At 43.0% G+C, this 20,286-nt stretch overlaps 1 protein-coding gene and 1 long non-coding RNA gene across 3 annotated transcripts in view; one reads left to right on the top strand and one right to left on the bottom strand.

Annotated features, from left to right (window-relative positions):
• The window catches only part of LOC125697896 (uncharacterized), a 24,493-nt gene extending 9,348 nt beyond the window's left edge, over positions 1-15,145 (top strand). The window contains exons 2-4 of the long non-coding RNA XR_007378973.1: positions 11,842-12,062; positions 13,530-13,634; positions 15,032-15,145. This is a non-coding gene — a long non-coding RNA (uncharacterized LOC125697896). The remainder of the gene's footprint in view (positions 1-11,841; positions 12,063-13,529; positions 13,635-15,031) is intronic.
• On the bottom strand, positions 14,574-20,286 carry SCG2 (secretogranin II). 2 transcript variants are annotated; one of them, XM_048955625.1, is made up of 2 exons: positions 20,157-20,286; positions 14,574-16,863 (listed from the first exon to the last, which is right to left on the bottom strand). In XM_048955625.1, exon 2 carries the CDS (start codon positions 16,856-16,858, stop codon positions 14,966-14,968), a length of 1,893 nt encoding a protein of 630 aa, XP_048811582.1. In that variant the 5' UTR covers positions 16,859-16,863; positions 20,157-20,286; the 3' UTR covers positions 14,574-14,965. The 2 variants fall into 2 exon arrangements, with proteins under 2 accessions (XP_048811582.1, XP_048811583.1); XM_048955626.1 differs by lacking the exon at positions 20,157-20,286 and adding an exon at positions 17,793-18,379.

The raw sequence follows: 20,286 nt of genomic DNA, 5'->3' as shown, positions 1-20,286 counted from the left end.
GGTTTTGGTTTTCAGTTTCCAAAGCAAGGCGCTCCACTGAATTACCTGATCAGCCTCTGATTAAGAGAGGCTAATGGCCATAACCAGCAACTCTCTTCCTGTAAACTTGTGTCCTTCCACCTTTTTGCAGGAGCTGATAGCAGATCATTCCTATTCCCTTGAAGACAGGGCTCTCACTGCCAGCATATTGAAGGAGAAATTGTGATTGCTGATACCTTGGGTGACTCAGTGAACTGAGATAGCAGTGATGGAGATGGAGGAAAGGAGGAGGAGGAGTAGGGGGAAGAGGGATGGAGAATAAGAGAATAAAGTAGAAGAGCTAGAACATGAAGAGGGGAAGATGATTTTTGTCTTGCCAATTTATGTGCAAACGAGGAATTATTCTTTCCTTGACCCAAAAACATGTGGAACAAATTGGTAATGTGTCTTTCCTGTATCAGAATTAGAATGATAGAAAATAGTTTTAAATACACTAGCAGAATGCAGTGCACAGCTAATGTTGATTGATTCTTGGGGGGGGGGGGGAAGGAGGGGGGTGAAGCACAACAAAATACTTTTTAACAGAATGAGATCAGCATAAAGCACTGAGGATTCACCCATAATGTGGCACCCCTCTACTTAGTCACCCTCAAATGGACTCATCAAAGCCATCATTAAGGAGTTTGGCTGTGCCCAATGAGGAGTCATACAGCTAGCTTATAGAATAGCGCTTGTTATTAGAGGAATGGATTACAGACTGTTTGAATTGCCAGTGATAGATACACTGTCTGCAGAGTGTGTGCAAATACCTGTAGTGTGAATAATCCAGCTGACCACAAATGTGTAAAGCTGGAATAACTTGATTTCTAAGTTTCCTGGTACATCCAAGCATGTGAACCTTACCCAATCGGTCCCAGAAGCCAGTGGTGTCCTCCCAACTTGTCTGCGATTGTATCTTCCCCAAAATCTCCTCTCTGTCAAGCTGTTTTTATACTATCTTCAGTTGGAGTTTGAGTGACGTGAATCATACCTATCTTTGTTGTGTTTGATGCAACCGAAAATTGAAAAGCTGCTAACTCAGGATGATAGTTATACAGTTTATCAGTTCTGTGGTACCACCAAATTCCCAACCATGCAATCTTATCACGGAATCTGGCTGTGGTGTTTTACACTTATTCCCACCCTCAGTGCTGTATCTCTTAGAGTCAGCATGCCAAGCTCTCCCTGTGCTGCTATCAGTCTAAGGTTTGCAGGTCTTGTGCAGCTTAGAGAACTGTCACGTAACAGACTCTTCGTGCATTGACAGCATTCTACTCCAGAGGTTTCTTCAACATTTTTCTTCTTTTAAAAGCTGAATATCCCAATAAGTCATTGCCAACAATTACTCTGTGTAATGCACCCCATGATTACTGTCGCTCAAGCTTCTCAATATTTAGATGAAATTGAGGAGATCACACTCAGTCTTGTTACGAGAGTTAGAGCTGACGGGCTCTCATCTGCTCATTGTTTGTGGGGTAAGGTGATTGGCTGATAGCCTTAGTATTTAGTAGGATGCAGTTACCAGTCCTGATGATAACACTGCTCATCGGGGCCTTGGGCTTAATGGCCAGGCCAAAAGAAGAGGCTAGGGGCAGAGGGAAGCCCTCTAGCATACCCTGCCTTCATAAAGTGAAGCCCTGGGCTCTCTCTGCCTCATGCATTTTCTCTCTTTGATTGTGAAAGATCCATTATAGTTAACCTTTAGCGTGTTTGATTCTTCCATGAATGTTTTATGTGCAATTACTCATCGGTCTGTGTGAGAGTACTTGTGTGTGTAATATAAGCTGATTATTTTATTCACTAAGAGTTTGTCTAAAAATGTAGATGTCTTTATATTAGGAGAAAACAGACTCTGTAAATTACAACCTTTTATATAATCAATTTTCTGAATATCTTTTAGATCAAACACATCCGATGAATCATTTAGTCAAATGCGTGGTTCTTCGATTGGTTGCTTAATGAGTGTGCTTTAATCTGAACCCTCTCAGGGCTGGAGTTACTGTCAGAGACATAAACAAGTGCTTGCTCATCTCAGAGTTTGTCACTGCATAAAAGTTAGAAAACATTTTAACACAAAAAATAGCAAAGTAACAGACAAACAAAGAATGTTTTCTTGCCTAAGGTGAGTTTGTGTTTTGTGCAATAAAAATTCCTCAGATCCTGCAGCCCATAGTCACGAAGCTTTTACCCCATCTGAATAGGACAGTCTGGGTTACTTAGTTGCTCCCCATTCCCTACAAGCCAGGTTTGTAAATTTGGGTCATTTAATTATTGCACTTAATTGTGTCCTGATGCTGACAGGTGAGCAGAGGAGATGCTGCGTGTTATAGGTGCAGGCCACCGGGGTTCTTGCTTGGGATGGTTATCACAGAGGTGGCAGAGCAGATAATGGAAAACGTGGTAGGGAGGATTTGAAGTAAGAGGAATGCAAGTTCACACGTGATGTCACGTTGAAAGTGTGGTAACAGCTTCTATGGTGTTTTTGTCAGGAGGAGTCAAAGTGGAAAGATACAGGTTGTTCATGCTGGCCCTGGTGATTTGCGACCATCTCAGTACCTTTATGTTCATGTTCCCATTCCTTCCTCTCTTCCCTTTTGCTATGCCAATAACAACAAACCCCAGAGATCCCCTTGGTATGCCGGGCTGGTGTCACAGAAGAACGTCCCTTGTGTGCACTGGGCAAGATGATCCAGGCCACGTGTGCTCATATTAAAGGGCCGTTTTGATGCGGACCCAAACAGTTTTCCAATGCAGCTGCCCCACACCCTGATTCTGCTAGAAATGGCTGTCTGTTAATTATGGTGTGCTGGAAGAAGGTAAGCTGGGAAGGCAGAGCACGAGCTGATGTGCTTCACAGAGGGATTGGGGCTGCATCATCAATGCTTCTGTCTTGAGCTGCTCTGCTCTGCCTCTGTGTTGCTAAGGCATGTTTCTATGGCAAAGGCCCACCAAGAAAGTGAGAATTAGAGTTAATGTTCAGAACAGATGAGCTCGCTCTTGCTGGCAGCTGGCTTCTTTGGGGGAAATGAGCTGCTGTAGACGAAGAGCTGCCATCTCAGCTGCTGTGCAGAGCGGGAGGTGCAGCTGGCATGTTTGCTCACGGCTTGTGTTCATTTGTGGTAAATGAAACCCATTAAACTAAGTGCTGATTGAGATATATCCTCACTGTGTTCTTGTAGGATGAGTAAGGTGCAGCCCTAGAGGCCAGCTGCCATGCAGCCAGGCAGCCCTTGCATCCAGGGGCCTGGCCCACTGGGAGTGCATTGCTACCTGCAGGGCTCACACCTGAGTGTGGCCTCTGACAACAAGCTGTGCTTTTTGGTGGCTGCTGTGAGAAACCTTGTGAAATCTATTTCTGCTGCAGAGCTGCTCGGGTGCAAAGGGCCAGAAGTTTCCATCCTTGTGTTGCACGGCTCCGTTAATTTCCCTTTCTGTTGTAAGCCTATGGATGGTGCTCTTAATTCACTGGGCGCTGGGTGCTTTGTGAGGCAGTAGGAAATGAAACTCCTGAGGTGAAGTAAATGGCTGGTTGTGACTTGGCAGTTTTGCATAGCATTTCCATTGTGCTCTGTAGTGCACGGCTGCTGGTTGGTCTTTATGCAGCTGGTCAGAAGAAAAGTGATTAGAGAAAAAGCTTGCTCTAAGGCCAGCTGCTGTTCCCAGATGGTGTGACTGTCACTGAAGGAATGCTGGGGTCATGGCTGCACCTGCTCTGCAACCTTTGTAAAGCACTGGGTGGAGGCAGATGGGGGCAAGGGCTGATCCTGCCCTGCCATGCCAGGTTTCCTGCCCCAAAGTGCCAAGGGACCCACGTGTTGGGGTAGGATGGGTTTCTGGATTGCATGTTTGGGTTTAGGAGCCTGATTTCCACTGGTATCCAATCCAAAATGGTATCACTACACTGTGGATGCAGCTCAGCATGCCAAAAAGAGCTTCCATTTGGCTATGGGACAGAAAGGAGATGTCACATTCATCTCATATTATTTGAAATTAAGTTACTTGAGCCAAGGTAAGCAGGTTTAAGCCTAAATAAGTTTCTCAAATATATGGAGGACTTTCTTTAAGTGTGCATACTACTTATTTCTCAGGTTCTCAGCTCTAAACTTAGCAGGGACTTGACTCACTTCCTAGGTGGAATGATTATTGACGGGAAGCATTTTCTCAGCCTGTTGGCTTTAAGACCTGCAATAAGGTGTTATAATGGGTGTGCTGATCCTACAGACTGTTCCTTGAGATGTTGGTAGGTACTGCATTTGTGATCTAGGCTCTGATTACTCTGGCAGTGTCTTTGCTCAGGGTGCTTACCACAAATAAGAGTTATGATTTTTTAATAGGCATTATTCATAATTTAAAAACACATCTTAAAGACAATACAGGCCATTGCCAGAGCAGTGATGTATGATCTGTAGAGGCTTACTGCTGGGTAGATGATATTGTAAAAGTGACTTACATCTCCACCCTCCGTTAAACAAAACTCTAAATGCCATTGCTGTTTACCCTATTTAGCAAGGCGCTCAGGAGCAATGATCTGAGCTCTGATGGCCCATGTGCCCCTGTAAGCAGCTGACAGATTTACAGGTTGGCAGAAACTGGCTCATTATCTCCAGCAGTAAATTCCCCTTGTAAAGACTCTTGTGTGCTCAAGCTGCAAATGGAGTTTGCATATACAGTAACAAAACATATTTCCTAAATACAGTCATAAGTGTTTTAACATCCCTGATTTTTTTTTTTTTTTTTTTTCCTCATTCCTAAATGCTGATAACTTTCCTCCAAGCCCTGCAAACGCTCACCTTCTCCGTAAATGCAGCCAAAACAGCAGGGCTCTTGTGAACCCATGTTTGCAGTCTTGTAGAGGGAGTTGTTGCTGGTAGAAGCCAAATTCCTTTGCATAACAGCAAAGGATGCAGCTATTTCCTGCAGGGCCCATTGGTACTCAGGCATAGGGTTCTCACAGCAGCCAGTGGTTCTGCTGGCTCCCAGTGAAGACCATGAGATAGCCCCAGGGGTGCTGTGAAGCTGTGGGGCAAAGCTCACCTTTCCCTGCATGAATCCACAGAGCCTTGCCCCAGGGATGGATGGTTGGAGGTCCACTGATTGCCATGCAAATCTTTGTTTCTGTGTGTGTTTGTGAGCGTACTGTAACAGAAATCTGCAGAAGCTGGCATCTCATCTATTCTCTGGTAAATAGCAGTCTGACAGGGCCACAGCAGACTGAGCTCCTGGATACCCACGAGCCCTTTGTTCTGTCATTTGTAGTGCAGTTCTTTGCATTCAGGCACACAGGGAAACACAACACAGTTATGGCTCTGCTAATCTCACTAATCTTCTTTTAATGAATCCGTTTCAAAAGTATTTCATTTCCACTTGCAGTCAACCCCAAAAAGCAGATAGTCCAGCAGAAAGAAATCACCCCAGCAGTAAGATCTCTCTGGAGATCAGGCCTGGGAGGCAGCAGGCAGGCAGCAAAACTGATGAATAGTGATAACAGAGATGGAAATTGAATAACAGTTTACACTGCCATCTCTCCTAAGTCACTCGCTTGCTCTGCATGCGCCCATATGAATGAGTAATGGAGCAGAGGCAGCTGCTGCTGTCAGTGGGAGCCAGCATCTTGTCGGGGCTGCTGAGGCACTGGCCTGTATCTGTGTGTGCCCTGGGAAGCATTGTGAGATGGAGGCGGCTGCCTGGAGCCTTTGGAGGTGTCTGCAGCTCTTGTGTCTGCTGGGTGGTCAGGGTTCTGTAGTTTTCTATTAGCTCATCTCCTGACCTACATACGAAGGTCCTAGGGTTGTGTCATCAGTCGGACTCCTACATCATAGCTATAAACATCCTGGTGCAGCTGCGTTGTTTTCACCAAAATCTTGAGCATCTTCTCTACTTCAAGCACAGGAACAGGCTGAAATATTTCTAGAAATTGTGGAAAGTGTATTTTAACACAAGCTTAGAAAGATGCATTAGAAACAGAAGGGAACTTCCGCTTTCTTAAGGACAGGACCTATTTCAAAGTTACGGGCTCTAAGACCAAGTCGAAGTCTGAGAGATGGTGGTGGTGCACTCCCATTGAGTTCAATGCAGTCAGATTTTCACCGTGAATTTGTTTCTGGGTGTTTATTAGTAGAGCACAGATAGGCAAGTGATACAGGCTCTGCCACAGCTCTGTGAAGAGGGAAATCAGAATATAATAAAATCAAAATATTTTTCCAGTGAGTCAATACTCTGTATTCCACGTGGGAAATGGCTTCCAATTTATCTCATGGGTTCCTGAAGTCACTCAGAGTATCAAAGAACTGAAAGTAAGGTAACTAAAAGTACTTGGAGATATTTTCTATATCTCCATTCATAGAAACTGAACTTCAGAGGCAACCTTCAGGGATCACTGTGACTTTTTTCCTTTTGTGTTGTTGTTGACTGTGTTTGTATTCTCATATATACTTTTTTTTCATGACGTGCCTCAGTGAAAAGCCAACCTGCCTATTTCTGCCCATGGGTACACTGCGCAGCCCCAGCTCTCACTCTTCCCATACTTTCTCATGATATTACCTTGAAATATCCTTATTTTTCTCATCAAATTTTTCTCATATTACTCTGTAATATCCTCATGAGAAAGCCCAGCAGAAGCCCCACCATGCTCCAACTGCTCGTGTCAGTGCTGATGGCAGAATAGGTCCCTTTGCATCTCATTCTCAATCCATGAAGGTCAAACTCAGGCCCTATGGTTAGTCTGTTGGTACTGGATGCTCTGCATATCCTGACAGACTTTGTTAGAAAGTAATTCTTGTGCTTACCTACTAAGAATTCAGAAAGCAATGCATTCCCTGCTCCTTGGCTTTTGAAAGATGTAGAGTAGCTAGCTCTAAATCAAACTTTGTACTCAGAGGTTATGTAGGAAGACAAATAATCATATCTTGTCAGTCAAATGACTGTTTAAATTGGTTTTCCATCTTAATACATAGGAAGCTACAGACATGAAACTGTATGACTCAGTAGGCAAAAATATGCAACTGGCCTAGAAAAATAGAGCATCTATTTTCAGGTGGCGTAAAACACATGTTCATCAAGAAGAATATTAAAAAATTCATTTCCTAAGGACATCAGCCTTGGACTATTTAGGAGACAGGCTACTGAATAATGAATTGCACAGGCAGAAAAGCGTGCGCTCTAAAAGGTGAGCTACAAGGCAATGTCATTTCCTCAGGAATGACTCAAATGTGCCAACAGTCTTGGTGTATGATAGCTAAATTCTGCTCTATATCTGCAACGTAAGGGGTGAAGGATGTCTTTCTACAAGGACACCTCTTTTGTATATTTACAAAACAATCCTCTGCTGCCTGTGGCTGCTTCTTGGAAAAGTGCTGTAGCACGGGAATTAATTCTAAAATATACCTATAATCAAAAGATTTTTTTTTTTTTTTTTTTTTTTTTGCACTCTAGATAGTTTAGCTGATCAGCAAGAACTTTCCCAGCAGTAAAATATACTCAGAATTTATCACGAAGATGATTAAGCGAGCCTTACTGAGTCATACATTGAGCTGAGCCAGAAGGCAGGAAAATGGAAGAAAAGGAAATTATCCAACCTGATTAACAAATGAGTTAGCCAAGAAAGTCACCACAGAGGTGTCAGCTCAGAGATGGAAGGCTCCCCAGTGCCCATCGCTGTGCAGGAGGCCACAGACCTGGCAGCGGTCACCTCTCTGGTTTCCCCCAAACAACTCCATCAATCTGCCACACAGCCAGGCTGCCAATTCCCATTTATTTTCCCTGTAGCAGGTGGTGGTAGGCAGGTGATAGGGATGGGAGGCCTTCACAGCATCATTCATCATCCTTCTTTGGAGAGCATTTCAGTGAGCCCTGTATTAAGTTAAAAATGTAAATGTAAAATGTAAATGTTGCTTTTAGTGGGGTTAATAAATAAAGATAATATGATTTTTTTAGCAGTCTGCTTCTAGATTGGATGAATGGGCGAAGGTGTTTGAGAATAGTATTGATTATATTGATTGCGCTTTAGAATTTTCTTGGAAGGCTGCTGTCAAAACGTTGTTCCTCAGAGATTTGATCCACCTGCTACAATTCATCTTGGTATATCTTTAATGTTCACACAAGTTATTATCCCCTTCGTTCTTATGTCAAAGATGATACCCACAAAAAAAAAAAAAAAAAAAAACCCTGTTCTAGAAGATACATCCCTGTCCTTCCACAGTTGTGTGGCTTTGAGGTTCTTACTGCAGGCTGTTTGGAAAACAAGGCCAGGAGGGATAACAGGAGTGCTAAAAACAGTGTCTGAGCATGGTGCAGAGGGAGCTGGAGTCTGACACGGCCACGTATGCATGAAGCACAGGTGAGCTACACAGAGGTGTATGAGCCCACCTTCAAAGGATGTTATGGCCAGTGAACAGTGGGGTGACTGCCAGAAGTGGAAGCTGTGTTCTCATTCCTGCCCAGCTTTCTTTCTGGTCGCTGAAGAGTACATTAGGATAGAACAGTGCTTTTGTTGTGAGGGGAAGGCCCAGAAGGGCAGCAGGCAGACCTCCATGGCACCAGAGCAGCATCACACAATCCATCCCCACAGCTGTGGGGGCACAGCCTCAGCCTGGGCGCTCTCCAGCAAGCAGAGAGCAGTGGTGGCAGCCTTCAACCCACCCTGCTTCCATAGGGAAGACCAGTGCCATCTGTAAGATTAAGGACTCAAGAATTTGTATGGTACCAGCGTTTCTGTTGCCTAAATTAACTGGTGGAATCTGATGGTATTTGTAGACTTGCATACAGAATAGTCTTCTGATTTTGTTCCTTATTCACCTTGTACTAGTGACTGGTTATTGCTGTGAAGCTCCTGCCTTCTTGCACTTGTGTTTACAAGAAGGAAATGAATTGACTGAATATTGGATCTGAGTAAATTTAACTTGAAGGAAAACAAGTTTTCCTGTCAGACTACTCTTGCATCCCCAAACCTGCCTACAGGGACTTAACGCATCCCCCCTTGTCATGCCGTGTAAGTGGCAAGTGAGGCACATTGACTTTGTGCCTTTTAATGATTTATCTTTTTTTTTAATCTATGTCTGTATGTGGTGTTCCTGGCCTGGCTCTCACATCCCTGATGTGGGAGCTCCAGTAGTGGTAGCATGTGAAGTGGTTTGCTTCTCTGCTGTGAAATTTACCAGCAGGTTGCAAAACACGTAGGTACCAGGGTAGAAAATGTGTTCCTTGCAAAAGTGATAACATTGTGTCTCCAAACAGTTTGATGCCTTCTCTTGCGTCAAAGAGGAGAATGAACGACAGGCTTCCTTTTGAATTTAGGGGCAATGGATTCACAGTGTTGGACCTAAGTGGAATCTCAAATCTGAGCTGGGAAAAAAAAAATCAATCTAAAGGAAATGCAATTCTCAAAAGAAATTTAATAGACAAAAAGGCATAACCATGGTGAGGGTAGTGGTAATGTGCTGCACCTGGCAATAGGAACACAGTGTGCCTCCTCTGCTGCATGCTGCAGTACCCAGCATGGTGCTGGCACGTGCCTAGGGCAGGAGGAACAAGCCAAGAAGGATTTGTCCATGTGCCCTCTGCCAAGGTTCCGGCGGGGATGTGTCCTACCACGCCTAGAGGATGAGATACTGCAGTGGTGGTAATTGCCCACATGGGCCACCCACCTCAATAATCCATGGCCAGATTTAAATGGAAAACCTCACAGCTATGCCTGGAGAGATTTATTCCACCTTAAGCCCAAAGCACTACAAACCTGCTAGACCCAGATTTGGTGTCAGAGTTGACATAAAGCTCATTCTCTTCTGGCTGCTGCCCTGCTCCAGCTCTGACCACAGCACCGTGCTGTGGGCACCCGCTGTGCTGGGGCTGCCTTTCCTGCTGGGATGCAGAAGGGGCTCTATTTTTAGATGGACACCAGGAAGGTGTTTGGGAAGCACGTCACGGAGCTGCAATTGTATGAGCTGGGGAGTTTCCAAACAACAATTTCCGTGCTCTCCTCCCCTGGCGAGGCAGAGCTTGGTGCCTGCAGCACGTCACAGTGGAGACAGGTGGAGTGCTGCACCAACCTGCTGGTCAGTGCACACTGAATGTCTGTTATGTGGAATCATAGAATTATGAGTTTCAAACTGCTGTAATGGAGGTATTCACCAGTGTATGTTACATTTGGAGGCAGGGGTTACTTTTCTTCCTTTACTAGGGGAAAACATTGTAAGTGAGGTCGCAATTTTGAGTGTGCTGCTTCCAAGACATTTGCAGATAGCAAGTGGTTTTCCTGGAATAACAGCCTCTCTCAAGAGAAATGTCAAGTGCATTTAATCAGGCACATTTAGAGCTCTGCAATATCTGCAAATGAATTATTAACGCTTTCAAACCTTTTTGAATGATCCAAAAGTCATGCTGTTCGGATCATCAGCTCTGATTCAGGGCTTCTCCTTTCCACGTTTTGCACTGGAAGTTCTGCACCTTCCTGCTGCTCCCAGCCTGAGCTCTTGCTGCTCCAGAGGCACATGTGGAGCCAAATGCAGAGTGCAGCTGGCAGCGGCTGTGTCTGCGTGGATTTGCACCTCATTTAGCAAACAGCCCCGGATCAGCGTTGTGCACCTTGGGGTCAGATAAGGGGTGCTCCAAGAAATGCAGTTCCCACACAGAGCTCATCATATCTACTCTCCACAATGCATGATTCACACTGAGAAAGCAGAAGATTGGTCTGGGCAGGATTAGCCTGGAAGAGCAGAGCTTGAGGCATTAGGCTTCCTGTTAGCTAGTAACAGTAGAAATGGCAGAATAATACTAGGAATTAGAGCACTGCTCAGGACACCTGCCTTCCAGCCACAGCTCAACCATTGGTATGTTCAGAAAATCATAGCTGCTTCCTGTCGCTTTGCCTGCAAAACAAGTGATCTTGTAAATGCTTTGAGAGATGCTGGTGGCTGTCATATGTATGTGAGTCAAACTCCTTTCACTGCAATGTAAAATACTCTTAAAAAAAAAAATAATTGCAACAATCCAATTTCTTCAAATGAGATAATGTGGTTACATTAATTTTTGAATCAGCAAATGTTCTCATTTCATAGCCCTAGCTGACAAAATAATGAGCCATCAAGATGCAGATGTAAACAAAACACTTGAGGTAGCATGTGACTTAGTGAGGAAAGAAGAAAACCAAAAAGGTATTAACTCTCCTGGTTACTAATACAGTGAATTCTGGCAGATGTATAGAGAACTCCCTCAGATCTTTAGAAAGGTGTTTGGCAGCTTGATAGGTTGCAACCAAACACGACATATCTGTTCAAGCATGACTTCATCCCACTGTGTTCATAAGCAAAGCATAAAGCACAGGCAATCCAGGTGCAGTGGCTGTGGACTTGGGAGCAGTAAAGCACTGTGGTGTGACTCTGCACGGGCAGAGCAGCTTGCGGATAGCAGTGTCCTGCAGTGAGATGTAGCTATCTGCTCTTCTGCAGGAGCTTGAGTTACATGTCCAGAGGTAATTTAACTATAGATACCAAGAAGGTGCTGCTTATATAATATTTGCTCATTTCACTAAAAAAAAAAAAAAAAAAAAAAAAAAGCACTTTACGATGAGATTAGCTATCTATTTTCTTGGTCTGGAAGAGGAAAGGATAAAAATGTTTGAAACCTCTGTGTAGTTCTATTGTGCAACATGTAACTCCGTTAGTTGAAGCTTAACAACCTTTTCCTTTTTATGAAGACAAACCACCACAACAGTGTCCCAATGGCTCTCACACTACTGGTGCAATGACTTGTGCAGAAGCTTCTCTTTTGAATTTTGTTACTTCCACAGCTGAAATGAATGTCTTGCCCTTCCTCTTCTCCTTTTGCCAGACCCTGCTGGCCCAGCTGGCTGCATGGGAGACCAGAAGGAGCATTGCTTCTGACTGGGTCGTAGACATCAAGCAGATCATACAGCTGCCATCACCACTTAGAATAACGTGAACAAGAGGTAAACTGTAGAGGCAGCAGACTATAGAAAGTCTCTCATAGTTCCCCTTGCATGAGGGGCTATAGGACTCCTGCACGCAATGAGGAAGGCAGAATATTGCAAGGTGGGTGTTGATATCCATTCTGCTTTGAGGTGTGGCTTTATTTTCTTCTGTACAGTCTCTGAAATAATTTGTTCCCTTATGAATGGATTTGCACAAGACTTAAAGATGCTCCAATTCCTTAGACCCTCAGCTTGTTCTTGTACCCTAATTTTTCCCTGTGCTTGACTTGGATATGAGCCACAAGGTAGCGTTTGTGCCAGACAGCTGCCTGGGGCTTTGGGGAGCCTGGGCCAGGGAGTGCTAAGGACTGTGGTAGAAGGGAAAGGAGACTGATGGACTGATGGACTGCTATTGGCCATGCTTGACTGTGTTTCCTCTGTGTGCCATCTCAGTTGTGTCCCTGCACACCTTATAGCTGGAGGTATGGCACTGCTGGGGTGTTTAAGGAGCACTGGTTGAGCCTTACAAATTTTTCAAAACCAAGGAGATTGATTGACAGTGGGCATAACAATAGTACACTGTTAATAGCTGGTGTAAAACATTGTAGTTTTGATGCAAACTCATACACTGACTTAATAAACAACATGAGGAAAAAAAAGCCAACCTTAAACCATGAGCCCTGCAGCCTGCTGGCTTTGTTTTTTGCTTGAAGAAAACATCAGGTTCTCTGAGTCAAGTCCCTCAGGATACCCTGAGCTCTAGTGATTATTGGTAGCACTGGGAGAGAGCTGCAGTGCTGCAGGCATCAGCACCAGGGAAAGAAAGGCCCGAGCACAGCACCAAGACCCAAGGGTTGTGGTAGATGCCATCTAAACCTCTATCTTGGCACAAAGGAGAAACAAAGGCGGTTTCTGCAGAGCAGTTTTCATTACCACCTCCCAGGTGCTGCTGGGCCACCATGGCTGTTGCCTACCACTCTCCTCCCAACTGCCATAGCAACCTGGGCAGCCTCATATGATGCTCCTCAGGGCTCGCTTCCCTGGAGAATGGGGTGAGAATGCTCCTTATTAAATCCACCCTTGTATGTCACCATTGAAAGAAGGAAGGAAAGGAGAAGAAGAAAAGGGAAGGAAAAAAAAAAAAAGGAAAAAATGGAAAAGGAAAGGAAGGGAAAGGGAAAAAGCCAATGACAAAACTTTTGCTGTATTTTCTGAACCTTTTCCTGCTAATTGGTTTGCATTTATTTAGCCTGGTATCCTGCTGGTGCTCAACACCTGCATTGAACAGCACATCTGTGTGCCTGTTGGCTTCTGTGTAGGCTGTGAGTACCCAGGGCCTGTGCAGGCTTCTGCTGCTCAGCTGCCAGCTGCAGGACCCTGACCCAGCACAGCCTCTGCTCCCACCATGGGCTCACCCAACCCTGCAAGGGCAGTGTTGCAACCAAGGAGGGTGACAGCATTAGGAATCAAAGTGAAAATGAAAGACAGTGGTTTCACATCACCAGCAAGCAAGTACTACTTGAAAAGCAACAGGTTTGTCTTTCCTTAGAGTATAAAAGCAAAACTCACTCCAGTAATTTTTTTTCAGTTCTCTGCTTAATGTTTTGACTCATCCGTGTAACAGAGAAATGAAGAATTTTAACATGGTCCAAAGCAAGAGCTCTGGATGAACTATAATCTGCAATTGCTCCAGGTAATTGTGACACTGGAAATGAACTCTTATTTCTGCAGCCTTTGTACTCTGCTTCATTAGACATTACCTCGCCAAAAATCATCCCCACCCCACTTAGCATAGATGAGATGCTGAAGAATACCGCAGGGAGAACTACTTTTAAACCATAATCCTGGAAATGCTTATGCCTGAGTTGTCCTAGTGAAAAACATGTGTGACTCATGGAGTTACACAAATACATTTAGTTCTGGAAAGTAGCTGTAGCTTTTCCAGAACATCCCCTACAGTTCTTGGCAAGAGCTGAGAGATCTTTCACATGTCCAGGATGTCAAGTAATGTAGTGAGTGATAAAGATCTGTATGCTTATGAGCATATTTAACCATCATTTAACAAAAAATACTTTTATTAGACGAGAAAGGAATATTACCATCAGTGTTAGTTCTCTGCTTGCCTTGGGGCTTGTTTCTTTCTCCACTGTAGCTATTGTGAAAGGTAGCAAGGAATCCATCTGTAGAAATTCTCAGATGAGAAGATTCCGTTTGGTATTATTTAGAACTTTCTATATAGTTTGTCTTAGCTAGCAAGATCATTTCTCTTCCCCCACTGCCAAGAGATACAAAGTCATTAGTTACTTGGGGCTCAGTTTTCAAACAGTGTAGTGCAGTTACTACTCGAGTTCACTTTTGACTTCAGCAAGATCTTCAGGTACTCAATACCTGGAAGATAATGCCAATCAGTGGTATTACAACCCAGAAAAGAAGAATTATGCCACTTAATTAATATGTGGTAAAATCACAGACCTCGGAAAAAAAAATTGTAGAAGTAAAAATATGTTTCAGTTTCTAATTTCTATGACTTTACCAACTCCTAGAAAGAAACACAGGCTGTTGTCCAGAAATAATTTATTCATTAACAGTAAAACACTGAATAGAAAAAGCCTTGTAAATAAAACTATATATATAATGCTTTATTTTTTTATTCGATACTCCACAAAAAACACTACAGACAGTAACAAAATAATCCAGTTAATCTTAAAAATTTCAAATGATAATTCTCACTCTTCATTTATCATGTTTTATTAACAACGCGAAGGTCATTTGTTTACATATTATAGTTTTACTTGATTTCATTAAATTGTTTCTTAAAACACTTGAAGCAATTTGTTATTTGCCCCATAATTTATAACATACATAAGTATATCAATAAACAAGATAACAGCTCCGAGAAAGATATGCAGACTGTTCAATGGTAAGTAGTCTACCAGAAGTTGTGTAGTGGGAGAGCGGGAGTAAATCACAACTGAATTGGGATTGAAGTCAACACGTGGGAGAGAAATCATATTTGGAGAACAATTACATATTTTCCATTGCCCGTTTAGTAATGTGATCTCTTTCAAGCTCTGATTTCTCCTGTTTTAGATACTCCAGCACCTTTGCCAGCATATCCTCGTCCAGATACTGCCTGTTTTGCGTGTCATCGGTGTCCCCAGCCATGGAGAGCCTTTTGCTGAGTGAAGCCAGCCTCGCAGCCTCCTGTGGTCCCAGCTGGCTCAGTTGCTCTCTGATGGCCTGCTCCAGCCTCTCGTCTTCCTGCAAGTCGCTTTCAGAAGCTGGAACGGGAACTCTTTTCATCTGGTTCGCGTTGATAACTTCGGGATATTTTGCCAGCATCTTTGCCAAGTAATCAGCCAGCTCTTCATCCTTCTCATCCAGTTTCTCGTACTCCATTTGTCGCCTTTCCAAATCGTTAATCCACGCAGATTTGGGAACTGGGCGTCCTTTCAGTCTTCTGGGAATGTAAGGCAGTCTTGGCAAATCATTTTCTTGATTAAGACGATTTAGTAAGTAGGAGGGATTCTGATTACCTAAATTGCCAGTTCCCAGAAGACTGACAATGTCTTCAATATTGAGGTCTTCAGGTAGATTTTCTGGAATTGCATTAAGAGGCTGCTTCATGTACCCATTTTTAGAGTTTACATTATTTTTAAATATGTCACTCTGTCCCAGATTAGTTTCAGTGATCTCATCGAGGTCTTCTGGGAATTCTGCTTCCTGCTCAGCTTCCAACCTTTCACTCTGAAGCTGTTTTTTCTCCCCAGCTTTCAACATATCTATTAAATCCTCTGGAGGAATTTGTAAATTCCTTGACATTTCTATTAACTGAGCTATAGACTGAGGGTTGAGTTGCTTGTCCAAAATTGAGGCTGCTCTTTTCTCCTCAAGCTCTCCTCCAGTCCTTAGTTTCCTGTTTCCAGCACTGCCCATCAGCCTCTTCAGGTAATAATTCATTAACTTTGAAACATTCTCTGACATTTGATCTTTATTCTCTCTTCTCATTTCATCCTCAAGGAAGCTGAGTTTCCCTGACCTCTTCATTTCATCATCAACTTCCTCTTCATGTTTGTCAATTTCCTCTTTGCTATCTTTTATCTCTTCCTGGGTTTGGCTTTCCACTTTTTCTTCTATGGGATTCCAGTCTTCTCCTCCAACCACATCTTCGTAGGCAATGTTATTTACTTTATACACATCATCTTCATCATCTGCATACAGTTTCTGGTCTTCATCCAGCCTCTCCTTCTTGTGATTACCAGGTCCTGCCATCTTCCCCAACTCCTGAAACACCGATTCCAGTGTAGCAAGACTTTGGGGTGTGTATTGCTCCTCCACTATTTCATTAGTACGCTTGAAAGGACTGTCTCTTGAACTGTCTTCATAGTGGCCAAAAGGCATTTTGAGATATTTTTGCCACCTTTCAGGCCACTTGTAAGCCTCGTAATCATCAGTTACTCCAGCTGGAAAGCTGTTATCTGAGCTCAGACCATAAAGTTTATTTTCCTTTGTGCCAGCTTTTGACTCCTTCTCAGCTTGCCGCAAGGCTTCCAACATAACCTTGACCCACTGAGACTCATCTTCAGTCAAAGAATCCCTTACATTTTCTGGTAGGTGAACCTGATCTTTGTTTTCTTTCTGTTGCAGGACATACGGGACACTTTGAAAGGAGTTGTAATCAGGGATGCTTTCTCCCTTGTTAGCTTGCTTGCGAAGATCTTCTATGTATTCCAAAGCTTTGATCATATCAGGATTCGGGAGCCTCTGTAAGTTTTTCATTACATAGTCTGGGTCTTTTTGAAGCAGCTGGTACTGCTGGAATGAAGCTGCATCAGCCCAACAGATTAGGACAAAGAAAAACGTGACAGCACAGGCTGCTCCAAGCTGGATGGTTTTAGTTTCTGCCATATTTAGCATACTTCCTTGAAATGAAGAAGAAGAAAAAAATAAATGATTAATATACGGAGACAAACTTAGCAATCTGAGAAGCAAAATAGAGACTGCTATTTTAAACTGAAATGCGTTACGAAGAACATCAGTATAAATGGAGGATGTGTATTTTGATGGAAATTTATTTTGAGATTTTTGGAGTCTTTCCTATGATCTCTCAGTTACGTGTAAACTACTGATTTGTAGTGCTAGAAATTTCTGTATGTGCAGTTTTCTTTACAAACACCAGTTTTTGCAATGGCAGAGCTGAAATATATAATCAAAATCCAATACAGCTCAATGAATGCTCATAGAAGATTCTAGATACCATTTTGATCATTAAAATGAAAGCTTCAAACAGTAAAGCCAGTATGTCCACATTAAAATACAGCTCAGGATATAAATATTTAGACTGCATATAGTATTATTTTCCGTGATTGTTCCATAGGGGATCTCATTTTCTGAATGAGTAATGCCTCTTAATGGTGCTATACTGCAATAAAATTAATGTAATAAAGTGGAGAATGTGGCATATAAAATGACTTGCAGGTTTATTTCTGTCATTACTCTTAGTGTTATTACTTCCTTTTGTGCTATTTAATAAAAAAAATTATTATTTGTATTGCAATTGTATCTTAGTTAAGAGGCTCTCTGAGTGGTGCATGAAAAGTAATCCCCTATATGAAGGAGAAGCTATAATTTACCCTACAAGTACAACATAACATTACTGAAATTTTCCAAAACTGACTCAAGTATAGGTTCTGAATGTTGATTTTGTTCATTCATTGCTTTGTTGAAACAGGTCCCAGGACAAACAGAAGCTTGCCATTGGCATAAATAGAGAATATAGCACTAGAAGCTCACATCTAATCAGCATGTCCAGTTTGTGACAATCAATAATAAACTGTTTAAAAGAACATACTTGGGGAAAATATGCATCAGGGTAGATTAACAAAGTTGCGTCATTGCTGCATATGAGGGTAGAGCTGCACAAGCCCCGTCCTGCGGCGAGGTGAGCACACTCTGCACTGTGAAGTGAAAAATTGCAGTCACTTATTTCCTAGGAGATGCTCAGGAGCTCATACACTGGAGCCGGGAGACAAATGAGACTTTCCTGATGCAGTTACATTAATAGACTAAGTACAATAATGAGAAATAAATGGTAAACATAGAAACCACTTTGCTTTAATGGACCTGTTTGGGCTCCTTTGTTTTTGGCTTGGTGAAACCATCCTGTCAAGAACTTGGTGTTTCATGTCAGACTGATAGAGAGCTATGTATACCATTGTTTATCCACTACTGTCAGTGGAAAGTGAATATGAGTATGCTCATTTCAGCTCACTTGTACATTTTCCCACTGCTTTTGTGCCTAACATAAATGTGACTTGACTGAATAATTAAAATAACATCAGTTGAGAGACACTTTTTTTTCCCTCAGTATGTCTGAGCAAGCTTGCAGCCAGATGAGCAAGCCCTTTCCCCAACCATTTATGAATACTCAAGTCTGTGTGCATTTGAGAATAGATTTCATAAAGAATTAATTTAGAACAGCTGAGTGGAAAGGTGTGCCCTCGAGGTATGTGTTTGCCCTGAATCAAAGACAACACATTGTGTTATAGACAAGGCACTATTCTATATATAAACAAATATCTCTCAGGGCAAAAGGGAGGGAGCAGAAATTGAAAAATAACAAGGAAAATGTTATCTACATATTGCCTACTGTAGCAAATAAATGATATTTTTTTTCCCTGTAAGAACGAGTTTGATAAAAACAGGAAGAAACTCTGTATTTTTTGAGGAAGGGAAGAAGGTAGAGTTGTTCTGTAATTATCTACCATGCACATCCCATTAAGAGAACCCAGGAGAGCAACCTCCTTTACTGCACACAGTTATGTATTCCTCCCTCCGTTATCAGAGTCAGCAGCACCCAATTAAATCTCAAAGGCATTTAACCCAGTGAAGTTTTGTTTACTGCTCCATGAGGGTGTTATTCAGAGGAATATTTCCTTTGCAGGAATAACAAGGCATTGGTACTACTGTAGATACGTGGAGTACGTTTGTCTTTAGATCAATCTTCAATTCTAATTTACTGGTAGATGATATTTAGAAGCCTTTGTCAAATGGAGCTGGAAATTGACCTGAGCTGGAAGCTCAGGTCATAAAATGTCATGAAATATACTACTTTATTTGGGGGTAAGGGACTCCTCCCCAACTCTTTCAGGTTTCAAATTCTTGAGAAAACAGAAGATGTTTTATAGTACCTTTAGAATACAGCGTAAAACATTCTCATGTCTCTCTAAGGACAATACGCTGAAATGTTTGGTCTATAGATGTGTAATTGTGAAGCTTGCATAGATGGGGAGTGTATTATTTCTTCTCTATTAGAGCCCAAGAAACAGTAAAATCAATCTCTGTCCAGCAATTATACAAGTTTCTCGTTACAAAATGAAAAGATTTACTTCACAATTGGACATGAACAAAGGCAATGCAGACTGACAAAAGTTCCCTGGAAAACAGACAAAACAATAAATCTCCTTTTCTGGGATGTTTCCATGGCAGCAGCAATTTTCTCTTTCTCTCTCTCTCTCTGATTCAGATGCAATGTTTCCAGTGAATATTTGCTATGAAAACTCAAAACCTTTCCTGAAGATGAGTCCTTAGGACTATGAGAGGAAATCCAGCTGCAGTTTTCCATAAAGAAAATAAGGAAATACAGCCAGCACTTCTCCTCCCATTTACTTTGGCAATAAATAGCACAACTGCAATAAAGTTGCTTTTTTAAAGCCTAAGCCCTTATCCTGTGCAAGGGACTCAAAGCACGAACAACATAAAAAGAAAGGGGGTGAGGTGGAGGGGAATAAAAACAAACAAACTGCAAGCAGTTCTGAGCAAAGATAACGACTGAATGCACATGGAGGTCTAATCAGATTGTCTCTGCATCCAAGGTAACCGTGCATCCTGTATTTTGACACGGCCAAAGTGCCATGCTGATGAGCCGGCGCAACTCAGTGCAATCACAGAGACGTTACGCTTCATCGCTTCAGTCTCTGATAACACCGAATAAATGGATCTACAGGTCTACGACACATACATACATTTAGTTATCTCCACAAACACCAGCTACAGCCCCATCAACTTTCTGCTGTCACTCGTGTTTAACTTAACCTCTTTTTCTCCTTTTTTTTTTTTTTTCCTTTCCGATTCCTCCCTAATCTTCACTGAGCCCCAGGATTGGGGCACCCGGCTCCCCGGCCCCGCCGGCCCATGCCCGCCCGCAGCCCCTTACCTGCCAGCACCGAGCCGCCGCAGCCGCCGCCGCCTTCAGCACCCGGACAGCGCCCGCTTATACCGCCCTCGGCGCGCCTGACGTCACCGCGCTCCGCTCCGCGCCCCGCCCGAGTGGCAGCGGCCCGCCC

The sequence above is a fragment of the Lagopus muta genome, chromosome 9, assembly GCF_023343835.1.
Source record: "Lagopus muta isolate bLagMut1 chromosome 9, bLagMut1 primary, whole genome shotgun sequence".
NCBI classification, from domain to species: domain Eukaryota; kingdom Metazoa; phylum Chordata; class Aves; order Galliformes; family Phasianidae; genus Lagopus; species Lagopus muta.
This window is presented reverse-complemented; position numbering and strand designations above follow the sequence as displayed.

Coding starts and splice junctions, on each gene's coding strand:
- SCG2 (XM_048955625.1), bottom strand. CDS start 16,858: ATGCTAAATATGGCAGAAACTAAAACCATCCAGCTTGGAGCAGCCTGT.